Genomic DNA, 20,168 nt, shown 5'->3' on the forward strand with positions numbered 1-20,168 from the left:
CAGCCTCCAACCCCAAACACACATGTGCTTCTCTCTGTTCTCACTAAAACTTCCAGTCAGGAGCCATCCGGTGTTAGCTCTCCTCCCACCTCCCTGTGAGGCCTTATCAGAGCCTCTGGATCAGTACCTACCCTCTTCCACCCCATCCTGTCCCACCAAATCCCAGTACCCTGCTCTGCGCACAGTAGGTATTCAGTTGTGGTAGTAGCTGATGTCTGTGGAGCGCCAGAGAAGTGCCTTGCACTGTGCTAATGGCTTTAAATAATTATCCTCTTCAAGTCTCATAACATTCTTATAATGTTAGTATTATCTGCAAGTGAGGAAATGGGGAAACCAAGTCACAGAGAGGTGAAGTAAGTTGCCCTGCTGTGGTGTGGCTGGTAAGGCCGCAAGATGATAGGGTATCAAGGAGTCCAGCAATTGGGAGCAGGCCCTTGGCCACACCATGCGCCCTTGGGGTGCTGCCCTCATCAGCAGCCAGCAGGACAGCACTCTGGCCTGTATGAGGTGAGGAAAACAGATGTCGATAGACTATTAGAACCACAAGGGCAGTGCCACTGGTCTCCTACAACAGTAACGATAAGTTTAGTTTTTAAATAAAAACATAGGAGCTGATTCAAAGAAAAATAAGGAAAGAGCATAGGAATAGTGGATATGACAGAAATCACGAAAGCAATGGAAGAGCTGAGTTTCTCTGATCAGAGAAAAAAAATGTGGTCTTCGGGCTCAGAGATACGGACCAAATTCCTGTGCCTTGCCCTGACAACTTACTTGCCCTGAGAGTCAGTTTCCTCATCTGTGTAATGGGAATAGTGACTCGTGTTCAGCATTGTGAGGATCCAGTCCAACCCTGTGGAGAAAGGTACACGTTGATACTCTCCTCGTCTTTCCTGTTATCTTGAGGGCAGTAGGGAGCCAGTGAAGGCTTTTGAGTAAGGGAGTGGCCTCCCCTTCTGAGTAGAAAGAGAAAATTCTGCGATGATGCTTAAGTTTCCAATTTGGGAGACTGGAGAGGGAAGTAACGGTAGGTGGGAAGAGGCACGTGAGGCTGGAGAGGTACGTGCAGGTGGGGCAGTCGGGGGCCCACGGTTATTTTTATTCATATGGAGTCTACCATGCAGGGCGGATTCGAACTGACGAGGTAGGCATGAAGTGCAGGAGAGATGTTAGGACTTGAGATGTGTACCTGGGAGCCTCCCACCTAAAAATGGCCACCAGTTAGGTAGACTGAGTTGTGTGGGATGATGGTGTCATGGACAGCATGCCGGACCTCACACCAGGGCCTGGGAAAGTGCCTGTTTTAAGGGAGCAAATGAAAAGGAACCGAGAAGGGGGTGAGGGGATGGGTACAAGAACCAGGTCAGAGAGAGCGAAGAGAGAAGATATGTTTTCTATAAAAGCGTCCTTTCCCTTTCTTTTACCTTTGGCAACATCTAACCATCATAAACGAGCCAGAATAGTATGTCGTTTTGTGTATTCAACACGTATAATCATTCAACAAGAAGCAGTGTCTTTGGTGAGAATTGCTGTGTGCGTAATCATTTAATGAGATGTTTTAAACCATCTGCATGCAGGTGTCATAAGGGTAATTTGGGGGGAGGAAACGGATCCCCAGAGCTTTGCCGCACAGCCAGACGCAGCCTTTCTTGTCCCCTACAGCTGTCCACTCCTTTGCGGATATCAAATCTGAAGATGAACTGAACCAGCTCTTCCCAGAGGCCATTTTCCCTGAGTGTCCGGAGGGTGCCGACACCTTGGAGGGATCCATGGAACAGCTAAAGAAGGGCCTCGAAAGTGGGACGGTGCTGATCCAGTTCGAGGTAGGAGAACCGAGGGCCCACCCGCAACCTGGACCCCGATGCCTCGGTGCCTCGGTGGGCTGCTCAGGTGCTGCCGAGTCAGCCGAGACCCGGGGGGCCCATGCTCATCGCCAAACACAGGAGGGGCTCCGAGCACCGGGCAGGGGAGCGGGCCCAGAAAGCGGGGGATGGGGCCCACAGCCCATCACTGAACTCTGCCTCACCCTCTTATTCTAGTATGTTTGGTAGTCATGGAGAAACGCGTCAGAAATCGAGGAGGAGGGACTCTGAGCTAGTTAGCTGCCAACACAAAGGCTCCAAACACGCAGGAGTAGAAGGTAGTGGAGAGGCGGTGTGGGTGGCGCCCAAAACATGACGGAGGAGCCCGTCCCTGGCCCCGCCGGGCATCCTGTGGAGCAGTTAGTGTCATCCCATCCGAGCACAGGGCCTTGCCTCCCCAAGTGCCCAGAACCATGTGAACATGAGTGGTAACCAAAGTCAGATGCCCCCGGCCTTCGCCAGGAGGGACCGCTAATCACAGGTTGGAACTTTGACAGAAAGCACACACAGACTTTACAAAGCAAAGTAGGACCAGAGAAGGCTCGGTTTCTAAGCCAGTTTTACTGATCTGCTTGCCAACAGAATGAAAACAGAATGTGTTTATCGTCCAAATGTTTCTCAAGGTAGAAGAAAGCAGAGTAGTTCATGCAGTAAGAGATAACAAAGAGCACAAAGAAGCATTACACAGGGCGATAAAAGAAAATCGATCGTGATTAACGCCAACACACCCAGTTTGGATTCATAAATTAGGAAAGACAGTCTCGGGTTGAATTTGAAAGCAGAAATCAGCAATTCCTTGTTTATTTGTATAAAAAGAGAGTCACAGAAGGAAAACTAGGCAGTTTGTCAGACGTATGTGACTGCACATTGATTCAGGAAAGCAGGAGGAGTATGAATATGGAACAAAAAGGAACGCAAGGCATAGGGTCTCGAGTGAGAAGAGGTTTATGGTGCAAGGAATAGGATGTAAACAGAATACATTATTAGAGCAATGTGTGTTAAACAACAGTAGAAAGTAAAAACCCACAGGTGAAAGGTGAAGATAATTGATCCTCCCCCCCCCCCAAAAAAAAATCAATAGGGAATTTTAAACTTAACGGTCATGGCAGATAATATAGACAAAAAATAAGTTTGTATCTTGTGAAAATGAGAACAGGATTAAAGGGTAGGAATAATGTAATTACGTGGGTAGAATTGGATAGACATAGACTGAATACAGAGAGAGAAAGTCTTCTTCCCACTGGCCTGCAGGAGGCTGTGTAGGCTTAGGATTTTAAAAGAAGAAAATGCAGAGGTTGTGCTTCCTGGCCTTGCATTGCAAAATAGTTCAAAATTGAAATGTACATTCTAAACACTAAAACTGCATATTTTTAAACATTCTCCAAAAGCATTGAAACAAGAACTTAAAAGCCAGAGACAGCGTGTATTCCTTTTATTCCTTTTTGGGTGTTGGAGGAGATGTGAACAGCACCGTGCAGTCACTCATTCATTCAGGGGGTGTACTACATTAGGTGTCACCATGTTTCAAATACTGAATCAGGAGCACACGAAGGAGGGAGAAAGATTCAGGGGGTGTACTACATTAGGTGTCAAATACTGAATCAGGAGCACACGAAGGAGGGAGAAAGTGGGTTTCTGGCCCCAAGAAGTTTACAGTCTAATTTTGGTATATTTGCATGGATGTCTCATGAATCCCAGAAACAGCAAAAGACCAATATAGGGCAAGATGTCATTGCACAGAATGTGTGTTCTGTAGAAACGGGAGGCGAGAGGGTTACCGGAGGTCCTCTGGAGTGAGATGTCGTATTAATAGAGGATGGATGGGATTGAGTGTGGAGCGGGGTAGAATATGCCAGGAAGGTCCCGAGCTAAACGCAGACTAAGTTCATAGGGTGTCAGGTAGCAAAGGGAAACAGGGCTACCTGGGCGGAGAACTGCAGCAAGGAGTCCTTGGAGATGTCTCCAGGTGATGGAGGTCCTTCAGCCCAGAGGGAACCGTTTGTCTTTTATCACACTGTCCACAGGGAGGCGCTGTGGGCTCTCAATGAGGAAGAAGACCAAGCTTGGTCTTAACCTGTGCTCCCGAGGGAGAATCCACTCCACTGAGGGGGCTCCGCTTTCATGTTTCATGTAGGGGAATCCCACATAAGGTTTTTCTTGACCAACGTTCACTGAACATCATTAACAGTTTAAAAACGCTTTGGAGAGAAGTACCCACCCGTCCCCCGTGTTTTTGAGTAGTGTTTCTCAAAGGATGACATGGTGAGCATCTGTATGGATATTACCCAAAGAGCTTGTTACACTCAGCCCAGACACAGCTCCTGGGTCAGCCATGCTGGGATGGGCCTAGGTGTTGATACTCTTAACCAGATCACCCGGAGGTTCTGATGCCCATGCGGATCCAGAGGATGATGGGAGAAAGGGGTGGGATAAAGATTGTATCAGAACCATTGCCCCACTGCTGCCCATCCCAAGTCTTACCTTTAGAGCGTGTAGTTAGACTAGAGCATAATAAATGGACAACATAGAAATTTTAGGTTTTAAATTTTGGTTTCACATTTCCATTTCCTTCATTTAGTTTATGTATTTCCTAGAAATGAAGTAGGGAAACCCTCTTTTTAAATAACATTTGCAGAATTCCAGAATGCAAAACAGACAACAGCAGAGCAGCTCTGTGATGCAGCTGGTGGGGTACATGGAGCCCTGCCTCGGTCTCCCCACTTTGTCCCAAGGAACCCTAGACTGTGAAACATAATTTAATGACCTCTGTTACAGATGGGGAAAGGAGGTGTCACACAGCTGCTAGAGAAGAATTCTAAAGGAAGCCAGATCAAACCAGAAACTAAGACAAAGGGAAGCTTTTAATGAGCACTTACTATGTGCCGAGGGCATTACGTGCACCATCACACAGAATTCTCACAGCAGCCCATTGTATAGATGAAGGATCAGAGTCTGGGGGAGGTTATCCCACAGCCGACTGGAACTCAGGCAGGCTAGTTCAAGAGCTTGCTCTCTTATCAACTATCTAATCTTTGGGAACAACAGAATGTATTTACATGTGAGAGTTATTATTAGATTAGTACAAATTAAAGCTAGAAAAGATCTGAGAAGCTATCTAGCCACATGGAGCCAAGCAGACTTTAAATCCTGGCTCTTCCTACCACTCACTTCCTACGTAACCTCGGCATGTCCCTTAATCTCTGTGGCCTCTACTTCCCCAATTGGGTGTCTCATGGGTTAGTTGTAAGGGTCAGATGAGATAAATACTTAATGTGTTGTCTGGCACATGGTAAGAGCGCAATAAAAAGTAACAACTATCATTATTTATAAACTAGAGGCTGGGTGCATGAAATTCGTGCACTCGGGGGGTCCCTCAGCCTGGCCTGTGCCCTCTCGCAGTCTGGGAGCCCTCGGGGGATGTCTCACTGATGGTTTAGGCCTGCTGCGGGGAGCGGGCCTAAGCCATCAGTCGGACATCCTTAGCCCTGCGAAGGCCGGAGAGGCTCCCGCCACCGCCACTGCACTCGCCAGCTGTGAGCCCGGCTTCTGGCTGAGCGGTGCTCCCCCAGTGAGAGCTCACTGAGCACCAGGGGGCAGCTCCTGCATTGAGCGTCTGCTCCCTGGTGGTCAGTGCACGTCATAGCAACCAGTCGTTCCGCAGTTCAGTCAATTTGCATATTATCCTTTTATTATATAGGATAGAGGCTCCAAGAGTCTAAAGAACATGCCCGATGTTCACACAAAAAGTGTTCATGTCAACTTAGAGTTGGACCCCAGGGCTCTCTGACTCTATAGTCCTGGCAGTTCTGGCTCTCCATATGCTCGTCCAGTGCTATCAGCAGGTGGGTGACGTGGCCTACGGGGGCTGTGCCCTGGACCAGGGCAGGAAGCTATGGCTGGTACCTAGCAGGTGCCCACCCCACCCACTCCACCACACAAAGGGCCTGCCCTGGGGTAGATGGGCCATGGCCAAATCCCTCCCATGGTGATGAGCTGGTTTCAGCACAGCTCCCTTTGAAGTATATCTCCATGAAGGGAAGTTCCCTGTGCTTCCCGCGGCTTTTGATAAACAATTACAAATGTGTTCCAGAAAGCATTTGGTCCCAGCTGTAACAAAATCGAACTGAATAATTAGCACTTCTATAGCACATTGGAATCTGCCAAAGGTGTTTTACATAGTTTGTCTCCATTGACTGTACAACAGTTCTGTGAAATAGATATGGCCAGAATGATTAGGGTCTCACCTTTATAGATGGACAAAATGAGGCTCAGGGGCGAAAGGGCTTGCCCAGTGTCACACTGAGAGAGATCTAGGGTTAGAATCTGTTAAAAGTCTAATCTGTTGTCAAAACTCACCATCGCCAGGTGGGACCCAGCCCTTCACCCAACTCCAACTTGAGCCCTTCCCTTGTAATAATTCAAGGAATTCAGAAATAGCCACAGTAAAATTAATGGTCTCCTAACCCTCATCCCCTTTAGCTTCTTTCTCTTTGTTATAATTTACAAATAATTTAGTGGCTATCCTTCCATATTTGTTCCAATGCTCATGCAAATATAATTTTTACACACATATGTACATAAGTACACACACACATGCCGCTATGGGGTCACTATTGTACATATTATTCTGTAACTTGCATTTTTCACTTAAAAATAGACAAATGGAGGTCCTTTTAGTGTGCTTTTAGTCTAATTTTTTTTATTGCTTGCATATAATTTTGTGGTATGACTGTACCATGCATTTCTATCAGCCCAGGGTGTGCACATGTAAAATATTTTTAAACACTGCTATAGTACTTTATTTTTTATTTTTAGTACGTATTCTGTAATCTCAAAAGATCGTTATACTGCTGAGATACTTATATACTTACTATAATTAAAACCTTTTGCTAGATCTTTGCTTTTCTGCTAGACCATCTCGAGTTGATTACATTTACATTTTTGTTATTTGAAAAGAAATTCTTTTTACCTCCAGGTTAGGTTTACTGATTATATTTGCTTAATTAGATTTCACTTCTGTGCAGTTTAGGGGAATCTGATTCAGATATTCTCCTTTCAGAATCAAACCAAAACCACCAATAAACCATGAATTTATTTCCAGAATGAGCTCAGAGAGTCCATTACAGTTTGCAGATACTTAAGAAGTTGTCCAATGGCTACTTGATTATTATGAACTAAAATTATAAAGGCGATCAGTAGCTGAGTGCGGGGAGAGATTGGAATTCTAAACATTTAGTAAATGTATAAGATATGACACAATTGTCGTTATCCCAAACCTCTATGCTAATTCTCTGCTGGTGATTTCTGTACAACTTGTTTGTTTAATTAAAAAAAAAAAAGCTGATAAGAGAAAAACCAACAAATAAAATTTGCAAAAACATAAGGGGTGAAATAATGTTTGGCCTCCCTATTCAAATTGCAGACACGTTCTAGCTGATGATATGAGCCACAATTTGTTGAACCGAGCATTCTTATGCACCCCTGAGGGCAGGCAGCATGGTTATATGTATCAAAGTCCTTCAAAATATGCTTTGATGCAGTACTTCTGTCCCTGAAAATTTATAAGAGGAAAAAATTAAAAACAGCCTAGTTAAAAAGTAGAGTAAAAGTTGAAATAAATTATGAGAAACTATAGATTATTGATACAGTAAAAATCATGTGTATAGAGAATACTTAGAATATTTAACAACACAGAAAACTAGACACTGTGTAATAAGTAGGGGGAAAAATGGCTTCAAAATTATGGTTGTATTTCCCGGAACGCTTCTTGTGAGATGTGAGATTCTCCATGGCCAAATTAGCTTGAGAAATGTTTAGCTAATCATAATTAAACAAGCTTACGCACTACAGGGCTTGTCTTCTTGGAGAGTCATAGAACAGAAGATGGCTTGTAGTATTCCCCAAATTTATTTGACCCTGAAACTTTTTCTAAGGGTGCCAATTTGCTTCTTTCAAAACACTTGGTCCCATAGAACACAGTATGGAACATGATAGCATATACAATTCAATCTCCGTTTTTTGTTTTACAAAACATGTGTTATGTGTTTGCATATATGCTTATGTATATTTGTGTACACATGCAAGGAAAATCTAAACTGGAGAACATATATGAAAAGGGTTGTCTCAGGGTTGTTAAATTACTGGTAATTTTCTTTTTTATACAAGTCTGAATATCCCAAATTTCCTGAAAAAAAAAGATCCAACATTGAAAAATGTGTTTTTAAAATTCCCATAAAGTTAATAAAAACCACTGGTGAATAATGTTTCACTTTCAGGTTCAAAATGGGAGAAACAGTTGTGTAGAAAAGAAAGCCGAAGGGGGCCGGAGGAAACTTCTGGAAGGGAGGGACTGTCCATGGCCTTGATGATGACAGGTCACTCTTGCATACTTATCCCCAAACTCACAGCGTTGTATAGAGTAAATATGGACCGCCTTTTACATGTCAACCAGACCTCAATAAAGTGGTTTCGAGGAAAAAAGAAAACTCAAGCACTGAAGTCAGATCTGAGTTCAGTGTGTGGTACATCATCTAAGCATTTAATCTCTGCCTCTTCCACTTGCAAACGAAGGATGCTATTAATACCTCTCACAGAGCTGTCGTCAAAATCACATCAGGTGCTGTGCAAAGGTGTCTGGTGGGTGCTTGTAGATATGCAAAGACTGTTTCAATTGATATTTTTGCTGGTGATTACATGCACAGGGGAATACCTCTTCATATGAAGTTTACTATGTGTGGGAATAAATGTTTTGGTTTCCTTGAGGCAATAAATGTTTTTAGACTAATGTAAATGATTTTCATTTCATTTTAAGTCAGAATTTTTTTTCTCTCGGAATTTATTTTCTCTACCTGCTTTTGGCATTTGTCAAATAATTGTCATAAAGGTTTTACTTGCTGTGATCATTATCTGTGACTCAGACAGATATGACTTTTTCTGCCCCCCCCCCCCCCAAAAAATTCATGATTTTTAAAAATTGAAGAATACTTCTTATGGGATTGTAGAATTTCTTATTGGGAACATTTTTCTTTTAAGATGTAACACACAACCACTTTTAAGTGGTAAGATTTTGGCACTGTGAACGATAAACTTTTACTGTTCAAGTATGTTTTCACACTCCTTTGATAGCTGTTTTTTTTTTTTTACAATGGCTTTTTACTTCTCTGTTATATAGCAACTCTACAGAAAGAAACCTGGGTTGGCCATCACCTTTGCAAAGCTGCCTCAAAATTTGGACAAAAACCGATACAAAGACGTGTTGCCTTGTGAGTTTCTGGCATGAACGCCTCCTCCCCCACACACTGAGATAATGTTTCCCTTCCTAAAACAGATTGTCTGGTATTCTGGACCGACTTTCAATGTGTCTGTAAACACCACCGTCTTTATTGCTGCCATCTCAGACTGGGAACAGTTGGGGAATAGTGTTTATGCTAATGCGGCGAGGGCTGCAGATGGGGCTGGGAACTGAACCCTTGTGTACTTGGTAAGATCAAAATAAGGCTGGGAATCATCAGTAAATGCCTTTTCTTCCCTCCACAGATGACACCACCCGGGTATTACTGCAGGGAAATGAAGATTATATTAATGCGAGTCACGTGAACGTAAGTTAGAAACTGGGTAATAAGAAAGAGCACATTAATCGCTGTAAGGAGCATGATCATGGCTCCGGGTGCTTTGCATTTGAGGAAGTGCTTTCCTGTTCACTCCCTGATTTCAGCACAACAGCCCGGAGGGAAGGCAGAATAGCCTCATTTTACAGAGGAGGAAACTAAGGTTCAGAGAGACTCAATAATTTGAAAGTCAGAAGGCTAACAGAAGGTGAGACCAAAACTTAGAATTTTTTGTCTCTGACTCCGGGGTCCACATGCCTTCTGTCCTCGGCTGCGGGCAGCTAGGTGTTTTGGGTTTGGGTTAGGGTTTGTTTTGTTGTGGGTTTTATTTTTATTTTTGCCAGTGCTATGTTTGTAACTTTCTGTGTTTTCCCCGTTATTACTGTATGTACTGTCATCTAAAATTAAAATAAAACCATCTCTGTGCATATAACCCAAAAAGAAAAGGTAAAAGATTTCACATGTTGTGAGAAAAGCAGTCATTTTACTCTGAAAACACATCTTGGGCAACTTAGTTAACCTCTCTGAACCTCCGTTTCTTCATCTAAACCAAGGGTCAGCACATCTTTTCTATCAGGAGCCAGCCAGGGAGTCAATATTTTGGCCTTTGCAAATCAAGAGGCAAAATTGAGGATATTACTTAGGTACTTACACAACCATTTAAACTGCAACCACGTAAAAACAAAAATACTGCTCTCAGCTTGCAAAGCAAAGGTCACATTTGGCCCTCAGGCCATAGTTTGCCAGCTTCGGGTGTAAATGAACAGATGACTTCTCAAGTTCAGGTCTCAACTTATAGCAAAACTATCAAGAGCTTTCCTAAAAAAAAAAAAAAATGGGTCTGGTCAGTGATTCCATTTATTCCAAAACATCCATGCGATTCATTGATTCATTGACCCTCGTGTCTTAAGAAATGGTGGGGGCAACTTGACTTGGGGTTGTGAACACACAATATGCAGATGGATAATTATAGAATTGTACACCTGAAACCTTCATAATTTTATTAACCAATGTCACCCCAATAAATTCAATTTAAAAACAGAGAAACAGTGGTGGGGCAATAACACCACACAGTCCAATCTCCTTGAGTTCCCGGCCGGGGGGGGGGGGGGGGGGGGGGGGGGGGTTGTGCGGTGCTCGCGCACGCGAGGGAGATACACCAGGGTTGAGGAAGCCATTAACCCAAGCACCAACAAAACCATGAATTAGGTGCCTCCGTTTACCTTCCCATCCAAGAATGCGTGAATCACGATACCACTGCAAAGCTCAGCGGGTTCTGAGTTCTTCTGTAGAAAGAATTCCGTTCAGCGTGGCAGAAGTAAAAGCAGAGCAGGCTGGGGGAAGACGCTAAGGAGAGCTGAAAACATGTCAGCGTTTAACCAACTCCAGTGGTGACTACAAGGTGGTAGATGTGGGTGTCCACTAACTTGAGTGTGGTAATCATTTCACAATGCATATGTGTATCAAACCATCATGTTGTACATCTTAAATAGATACACTTTTTATTTGTCAATTATACCTCATTAAAGCTGGGGGGCGGAGATTGATCAACTTCATGACACAAGCATGGGCAGCCGTGCAGAAAGCTCGTGCAACAGTAGGTGGTGGTTATAAGCCTGTATAGTTTATGCTTCAAAGAAAAGTAAGTAGATTTTGATAGAAAGCTGTGCGTAAAGAAAAAAATGAGGATTTTTTAAAGGACTTCAGTTTTATTTATTTTTTACATTCAATATTATTTTGTATTAGTGTCAAGTGTATAACACAGTGGTTACATAGTCATATACTTTACAAAGTGTCCCCCCCCCCCAATATTTCAATACCCACCTGGAACCATATATAATTATTACAGTATTATTGACTATGTTCCCTGTGCTGTACTCTACATCCCTGTGACTATTCTGTAATGCCAGTCTGTACTTCTCAATCCCTTCACCTTTTTCACCCAACCTCCCTCCCACCTGGCAACCATCAATCTAAAAAAATTGAGGATTGATAGGTGTCCCTGAAAATATAGATGCCCAATATTGATGATATTTATGATACAGCAGTGAAGGTCATTTAAACTCTCCCATCATCTTGTAGGTACATTTCTAATGACCGCCTACCGAGTATCACAGTTGTATCTTAACTATCTAATGCTAGCACCTTTGTCAAATATCTTTCAAGAAATTTTAAAAATAGCTTTTTGAAAATTTTTCTTACTGGCCATAAGTTGATAGAGACATTATTCTGGTGTGATGTCAGTTATCAACTAGAAGAGTTTAAGATCCAGTTTCCTTGTGGCAGTAACAGATTCTAATGCCTTAACACTCTCTTGCCAGATGGAAATTCCTGCTGCTGACCTTGTGAACAAGTACATTGCCGCTCAGGGACCCCTGCCACATACCTGTGCACAGTTTTGGCAAGTCGTCTGGGATCAGAAGTTATCACTCATCGTCATGTTGACGACTCTCACAGAGCGAGGGCGGGTAAGTGGCTTGATTTCCGATTCAGATGTGTGCATGTCACGCTGTGTTTTGTGGAACATGAATCTCAGAGCTGAAAAGGGTCTTAAATGTGGCCCAGTCTAGCCACTACATGATCCATAAAGCTTCTGTAAGGAGCTACTGATGGACTTCTCTAATGATGGCAAGCTCAGCCCTCCTGCTGCCCACACCCTGGCCTTCTCCAAGCTAAAGAATGACGGGACAGCCCCTCCCACTCTTGGCTCGGATCCATTATTACAAGCCAGAGGCCCTTCCCCTTGCTTCACCTCACCTGCCCAGAACCCCTGCACTGGCCTCACCCACCCAGCACAAGTGCTGGTCCCCAGAAGAGCAGTGTGGGTGCCGGTTCACAGTGGAGGTAAAATGTAGGGAGAAATGACAACCTCTGCCAACCTCTGCTTGTGTGGCAGCAAAACCCCTTGCAAAAGCAGGTAAGAAGGGCTTAATTTGGAGAGTGAGGGACTCCGTACTGTGCTTTCCAGGATGTACGTTTTCCTCGGGAACAGATCTCTGATTATATAACAGAAATCAGCATGCAAGGGATACTGTATCGTGAATGCTCAAACTTGTGCCTACATCTGGATAGCTTCATTATGAAACGTTTATTCAGAAGCACATTCCAAAATCAAATCTAAATTAATTTTGAGCCACCTGCTTTGAATGAATCTGTGCCACTTCCTCCCAGGCCTTTCCTCACTACGTAGTTCAGAATGCCAAACTGGTCCACGCTGAAAGTCAGAGCACAGGATTGGGATGGGTAGTATGTTTGAGGAGACCAGTCTACCCTCTCACCTGAAACAGCAAAATAAGGATTCCTACTGATTGATAGCACCCCATAGATCGCAAATGGCTGTTACGTGTGGTGTCCCAGGCAGAGCGCTCCCCACCTCTGCTAAGACCCTCCAGGGTCCATCTGTGGGTGTGTTCAGCTCTGATATTTTAAAAATCCCTCCTCACAAAGAGCTGAAATCCATGTTGCTTTGAACCGTTACCCCACCTGCTTTTCCCACCTGGAGACGCAGAGTGAGTCACCCCTTCTTAATATGCAGTGCTCTTTCCGGTATCTGAAAGTCATCCTAGACTTGCAAACAGTGACACGTTCAGCTCCCACCAAGCGTGTGGTCAGTGGACATTGTCTGGTCTTTGTCTCAAGCTCTTGAAACCTACGTACAGCACTCTGGAGAGGCTCTGGAGCCACACAGTCTGGGTCCAAAAAAGGTTCCTCTTGAGCAAGTGCCTACCCTCTCTGAGCCTCAGCTGTCCCTGTGGGAAATGGAGATGATAATGGTGCTCCCCTTGTAGGGTAGATGAAGATGGAGACAATATGTACAAGAAGCTTAGAGGCCGAAACCGGTTTGGCTCAGTGGATAGAGCATCGGCCTGCGGACTGGAAAGTCCCAGGTTCGATTCCGGTCAAGGGCATGTACCTGGGTTGCGGGCACATCCCCAGTGGGAGGTGTGCAGGAGGCAGCTGATCGATGTTTCTCTCTCATCAATGTTTCTAACTCTCTATCCCTCTCCCTTCCTCTCTGTAAAAAATCAATAAAATATATTTTTTAAAAAAAAGAAGCTTAGAGAACTACATGTTGCACATGTCCAACAAATGTTAAGGCATTGGTATGGTGTGGTGTGTGTGTGTGTGTACACGTGTGTTCCATCATCGTTGTCATCATCATTGCTGGGAGGACTCAGCCATCAGATCTGGCCTTCAGAGTGCTCCTGGGGGCTCTCCTCATTCTTTGTGTTGGCTATCACGCTCAGCTTCTTGTCACAGTTTTCATCAAAACCTCTTCTCTTCACATAAGTCACTGTTTAAATAAATGTGAAGGTCTTTAAGAGGCTGTAGAAGCCTGTGTGTCAGAGGCATCAAGGGCACTCTTTGGGGAGCAGTTTTAAATTCTTCCAGCTCTACCCCCAGCCCCTGCCATTTCTCCCTCTTCTCTACTGAGGGACGGCCTGTCTGAGGTTTTGCTGAGAGCACAAGGCAGCAGGTCTGTGGCATCCCCTTGTCTGTCTCGTTTTTTATATTTTTAATTTTTGCTTATGTTTTGTTTTTATTTTTTGTGATTCTTCTAATCTTGTTCTGAATAGGAAATGAAGTTACAAGAACATTTTTTAAAATATATTTTATTGATTTTAGAGAGGAAGGAAGAGGGAGAGAGAGATAGAAATATCAATGATGAGAATCATTGATTAGCTGCCTCCTGCACGGCCCCTATTGGGGATCAAACCCAGGACCCTTCAGTCCGCAGGCTGACACTCTATCCATTGAGCCAAACCAGCTAGGGCATTACAGGGACATTTTTTTGTTTTTTTGGAGCACTTGCTACCATCCTGTTCTGTGGTGTGGTGGACAAGAAGGCAGACTTAGGGCCATGTGTCCTGAATTCAAGTCTCAGCTCTACCTACCTGTGACTTTGGAAAGCTGTAAAACCTCTGTGGGAATGGAATAATGGTACCAATTATGTTGTGAGATTGTGGGGAAATTGAATGACTTAAAACAGATAGCTTTCTTGGTATGCAATAAGTATAACAGAAAGGTTAGCATCAGTAGTAGTTTGAGTGCCACCTTAACAATTATTGCCAGGATTAGAGTATATTTATTTTGCTGTAGTATTATTTTTCTTTAAATTGACTCACCTATTTTTTTGTTGTTTAATAAATTTCCTTTGAAAGATACATATTTTTAAAAAATTTTTAATTTAAGTAAAGTTGGTAAACATTCTTATGTTGGTTATATTAGTTTCAGGTGTACAATATAGTCATTTGACATTTTTATACCTTACAACATGATCACCCCTAGTTCTAGTATCCTATGTCACCATCTGTCTTATCACAATATGTATCAACTGTATTCCCCTTCCCCAAAAAGATACATCTTAAATGGAAGTTCAGTATCACTTGCCATAAGTAGAAGGTAAGTGTAAAAATACGAAGATCGCAAAAACAACACTATTAAATTTTAAATAAGTACTCTTGCCTTCCAGGCTCTAAACCTGAGGCTTGCTTGCTTCCTCGGGCACCCGCATCTCCCCCTCCTTCCCTCCTAAAAAGAGAGTTCAAGTATCAGGGAGGTAATGTGAAAGCTCTTTTGGACCCAAATTGAGACTCTCCATGGCACCCACGAACAAAACCCATCCCACCATGTGGTTTTATGTTGTTGAATACAGACCTGTCTCCTCCGAATTGACCTGCAAGCATCCCATACTTTGCAGGCCCTGATCTGGGGCCACTCTGGTATTTATAGATCACAGACATCAAGTTCATTGCCTTGTCCTTTCCAAAATCTACCAGTCCCCCCATTCGCCGGACTATTCTGTTACTTCTGGGTGCCTAGATGCTCCAGGTTTTCTCAGGAACTGTCCGTGGAGGCTCCGCTCTTGGGTCTCATGATGCAGTTCCTCAGAGCCAACCCCTGAGCCCATGCAGGGTGCTGGGCGCCGTCCGCGTGCCTGTGGTGGCCTTCTCTTTCCCCTGTAATGTTGGCCTCCACTTCCCAGCTGTAAGGCCATTCTTCTCTGCAGAGAAAAGAGAGCTCCAGCCGGCATGGCTGGTGACAGATGATCTGCCCTGATAGCACTCCCTTCTCTCCCTTGTTCTGCTTGTTCCAACTGAAAAGTCGGAAAAGATCCTTTCTCCCATCCCAGAGGCCTCACTTCCTCTGGCTGCCGCGCAGGTCCTGGCCCTCCTGCTCCGTCCTGGTTCCATCCCCCTCCTCTCCATTGTTGGTGACCAGCCCGGTTTCTTTGTTTCCCAGCCCTTTCTTCCTAACTGAACCCATTCCGGCTCGTTCCTGCGTGAGAGATTCCCATCTCCCCTGAGTCACAGCGTTCCCTTCACAGTCTCAGGCCCTGGGAACTCACCCCTCTTGTTTATCGATTGTTAGAAACCTGTTCTTCTAAAATCCAGGCTGCGTGTCTCCTCCCTCTCCCGTTACAAGCTCTCAGGTGATGGGAGCCCTTCATCCTGGGGACCCTCACCGCCCTCATCGCGTCCTCACCACAACCCAGTAGCTGGTTCTTCCTGGAGTCAGGAGTCAGTCACTACAGGGGAAGTGGCACTTTCAGCATGTCCTGTGTTTTCTCCAGGTTATGCACTTAGTAGAGGGGACTCCCCGCAGGCCTGTGCAGCCCTCAGGTCTGCCAGTGCAGAGGGCTCCCCTGAGGCCCTGCCTCACCCCGTGGTCTGGGACAGGCTTCCCTGCAGGATCTCTGAGTTCTCCCTTTTTCTTTCCTGCCCCAAATGTTTCTCTTTGTGTGCTCCCCTCAGGTTCATGCTTTCCTCATAAAGGAAATAGAGCTCTAGAGGTACAGCTTTCAATGGAAAAAGTCATTTCTCTCTTCTTCCACCAAGGATATTTCTTTGGTGGGGGGGATTTTTTTACATCTGTGTATGCCCCATTATATGTGTCATCTGACACCAGTTGATTCCCTCTCTGAGCTTGTTTATTCATATGCAAAATAGAGCCAATGATAGTACCTACCTCATAGGATTGTTTTGAGACCAAGGTAAAATAATGCCCATAAAAAGCACCATTTTTTGCCCTGGCTGGTTTGATCAGTGGATAGAGTGTCGGCCTGCGGACTGAAGGGTCCTGGGTTCCATTCCGGTCAAGGGTCCATGCCCAGGTTGCAGGCTTGATCTCCAGTAGGGGGCATGCAGGAGGCAGCCGATCAATGGCTCTCTCTCTCTCATTGATGTTTCTATCTCTCTCTCTCCTTCCCTTTCTGAAATCAATTATATATATTTATTTATTTATTTATTTAATTTTTTTTTTAAAGGCACCATTTAGTGCTTACATACTCTGTTCAAACACTGGGAGCGTGAGCGTCATCCCTCCTCCCGGCAGCAGCATTCATGATGAAACTGCAGCTGGAAGAAGCTGAGTAACTTGGTCACGATCACACAGGTGGTTAGTGGGACTCACTGACCAGGATTGAAACTCGAGATTTCCACAAACTTCTCACTCTTCCCACTTCACCCCCAGGGCTTTCAGATCCAAACAGACCTCAGATCTAAATCAGATCAAGGGGTAAAGAGAGAGGCCAGGCCAGGGCAGATTCACTGGGAGTCTCTAGAAATAGGGATGTTTGTGGCTCTGCTCTGCCTTGCAGGGGCTGATCAATTCAGAAGCTATCTTCCCACCAGGCCTGTGGGCAGAGCTCCACACCCCCTCGCAGAAGAGGAGGAGATGTAGGCTGGTGGGTGTCGGCTCCGCCGAGGGTTCTACGGACAGCAGCCCCTTCCTGTCTAAGGAAAGTCAGGCAGTGGCTGTTAGCCAGATACCCAGGCTTAAGGTTTACAAGTAAATTCTCAGCTCTAACTTCCCAGCAGCATGCTTTAATTTCAAAGCATTAAGTTCAAACTGTGGCATTCGAAAACAAGAATAGAAGAGCTGTTTCCAGACAAATTATGTGCATCCCTTGGCATACCCTCTTTCAGCTGCAAACAGATGTCATTTTTACATTTGATGCAACTGTATGCTTGGAGGAAAAACTTTGAGTGAATCAGAATTTGACTGACAGAACTATGATGAGAGGGACAGCTTGGCCGTGAGTTTTGCTTTGAAGCCAAGGCAGGAGTATGATATCTATGGGACAAGCTTCAGGGTTTGGAGGAGGGAATAAAAATGGGGAGGGTCATGGGGTCAGCCAGCCTGCAGATAAGCCACAGCAGCCCTAAGACCTCAATCCTGCTGAGCCGGGGGTCTCCTCGTCTGTGCTCTGGGAGTATCAGCTCCATGGGAGTCCTGTACGGAAGCCTGAGCAGGCCTAGGGGCTGCTGCTCGGGTGCAAAGGGACGTTCATTGACGTGTAGGGATGTCTTTCATCTGGACTGTGTGGACTCTCTCACCATCCTTACTCCAGTTCATGCGGGGCCCACAGTGACAACAGGAATAGGGGCTCCATTGACCTGGTCCCCACACATGGTGAGCCTGGCACTGCACTGTTATCTCCAGCCTCTGTCCCTGTCTGTGAAGCGGGTGCTGTCCCCATCTTTTGGGTGAAGAAAACGCAAATCAGAGCGGTTGAGTAGCAGGTTCAAAGTCATATGGCTAACTCCCACAGAGTCCTGACTCCCAGATGTGCCGTCTCAACCACTGTGCCTTGAAGCCTTTACCTCAAGAGGGTGGGGATGGGTGGAGGAGCAGGGGTGAGGTTGAGAAGGGGTGTTGAGAGCAGAGAAGGGGCCTGAGGGACTGGAGTGGAATTGACTGAGGTAGAGAAGGCCACAGTAGAGACATCACTCCTAAGTCAAGGCCCCAGGTCTGAGGCCTCCTCCTGTTCATTCCAGACCCTGGTGAAAAGAAGGTAAGTCTCTGGACTCGTCCTCTGGCTTCCAGCCCAGACTGTTTTATGAGCTGTGGCCTGGCCCCTGCTAGGCCGACCCCAACACCCCTCCCCATAGAAAGCAGACACACAGCAGGTCAGCCCCGCCTGAGCTCCTTATCTCGAGGCTGGAGTACCTGGTATAGCGAGAGGGCTCTGAGCTCCTTGTCTCCTGGCTGGAGTACCTGGTGTAGCGAGAGGGCTCTGGTTGAATGCCCGCCCCATCTGCCCAGGTAACTGCTCATGCACAGCACCCCCCAGTGGAGGTTCACTCACACCCCGTGCTTCCCTTACAGACCAAATGTCACCAGTACTGGCCCGATCCTCCCGATGTCGCCGAACACGGCAGCTTCCACATCCGCTGTCAGTCGGAGGACTGCACCATTGCTTACGTGTTCCGAGAAATGCTGGTCACAAACACCGAGGTGAGTGGTGCCCTGACGGTGGGTGGTCCGGGCAGGCACTTTAGAGGCAGGTCTAAGTCAGCAGCCACTGTGGTCCCGGGAGAGCTTTTCTTGGTTGGCTCCACATTTTCACCTGGTAAGCATTTCAGTGAAAGAGCCAGAACTCGTGCTCACGCAGCACTGTTCACAGTAGCCAGCAGGTGGAAACAGCCATGTCCATGGATGGATGAACAGATAAACTAGGGGTATAGTCGTATGATGGACTATTATTCAGCCTTAAAAAGGAAGGAGATTCTGACCCATGCTACATCATGGGTGAATCTGGAGGACACTATAAGTGAAATAACCCGACACTAAAGGAAAAATACTGTCTGATTCCACTTACGTGAAGTACCTGGAGGATTCTGTCTCAGATTCACAGAGACAGAAAGGAGAGCGGTGGTTGCCCAGGGCTGGGGGGCTGGGAGGGAATGAAGAGTGCATGTTTAATGGGTAAATAATGGTGATGGTTGTACAAACATTGTAAATGCACTTAAAACCACTGAAATGTACGCTAAAAATGGTAAACTTCATGTTACATAAACTTTGCCCATTACCAAAAAAAGAGCTACTGTGTGTGGCCCTAATAGCAAGTGCTGTAGGAAAAAGCAGAATGAACTCCCTGGGTGGGGAGGAGGGTGGGCAGATGAGACTAGAGGGTGGGAGTGGGAGTAGGTGAGGAGGGGTGGGCAGATGAGACTAGAGCAGAGGTGGGCAAACTTTTTGACTCGAGGGCCACAATGGGTTCTTAAACTGGACCGGAGGGCCGGAACAAAAGCATGGATGGAGTGTTTGTGTGAACTAATATAAATTCAAAGTAAACATCATTACATAAAAGGGTGGGGTGGGAGTAGGTGATGAGGGTGGGCAGGAGTCGGCAGGGGCCCCTGCAGGGCTGTGCACGATGGGTGGAAAGAGCATCAGGAGACAGCAGCACCCGGGCTGGAGGCTGGAGAGGGGCCAGGTCTTCAAGCCCACCCTCTGGGTTGACTGACCGAGGCCAGTCTGTGTCCTCCTCAGACCGGGGAAGAGCACACAGTGACACACCTCCAGTACGTCGCGTGGCCTGACCACGGCGTGCCCGATGACTCCTCGGACTTTCTGGAATTTGTAAACTACGTGAGGTCCCTGAGAGTGGCTGCTGAACCCGTCTTAGTTCACTGCAGGTACTGTGGCTTGTTGGGTTTGGTGTGTGTTTTTTAATCTTCCCCCTCCTTGGAAAGGCCTGGAGAAGGGTGGCAGACATCAAATCCGCCTGAATCCCACAAGACTAGACGTGCTTGAACAAAGCTCTATTGACTATGTCTTTACGGCGTCAGGAGATGTGGAACTTTAGGGAAGCATCAACCTCCGAGTGCAGCGCAGCGTTGAAGAGGAGAGTCCCTCCCTCTTCCGCCTGCTCTGAGGCAACTGACCTGCAGGATAGATGTGAATGAGATGTGGG

At 45.7% G+C, this 20,168-nt stretch overlaps 1 protein-coding gene across 12 annotated transcripts in view; it reads left to right on the top strand.

Moving 5' to 3' along the window:
- PTPN3 (protein tyrosine phosphatase, non-receptor type 3) overlaps window positions 1–20,168 on the top strand; it is a 109,528-nt gene that overhangs the window by 84,662 nt on the left and 4,698 nt on the right. For 10 of the 12 annotated variants that reach the window (XM_014534413.1, XM_014534416.1, XM_014534415.1 and 7 more), the window contains 6 exons: window positions 1,660–1,820; window positions 9,031–9,121; window positions 9,396–9,457; window positions 11,788–11,934; window positions 18,578–18,706; window positions 19,745–19,896. In XM_014534413.1, the coding sequence (XP_014389899.1) occupies window positions 1,660–1,820; window positions 9,031–9,121; window positions 9,396–9,457; window positions 11,788–11,934; window positions 18,578–18,706; window positions 19,745–19,896 (742 nt within the window). Of the gene's footprint in view, window positions 1–1,659; window positions 1,821–9,030; window positions 9,122–9,395; window positions 9,458–11,787; window positions 11,935–18,577; window positions 18,707–19,744; window positions 19,908–20,168 lie in introns of all 12 variants that reach the window. The other 2 variants (XM_014534423.1, XM_014534424.1) reach the window with 1 other exon arrangement.

Source organism: Myotis brandtii, unplaced genomic scaffold, assembly GCF_000412655.1.
Source record: "Myotis brandtii unplaced genomic scaffold, ASM41265v1 scaffold13, whole genome shotgun sequence".
Taxonomy (NCBI): domain Eukaryota; kingdom Metazoa; phylum Chordata; class Mammalia; order Chiroptera; family Vespertilionidae; genus Myotis; species Myotis brandtii.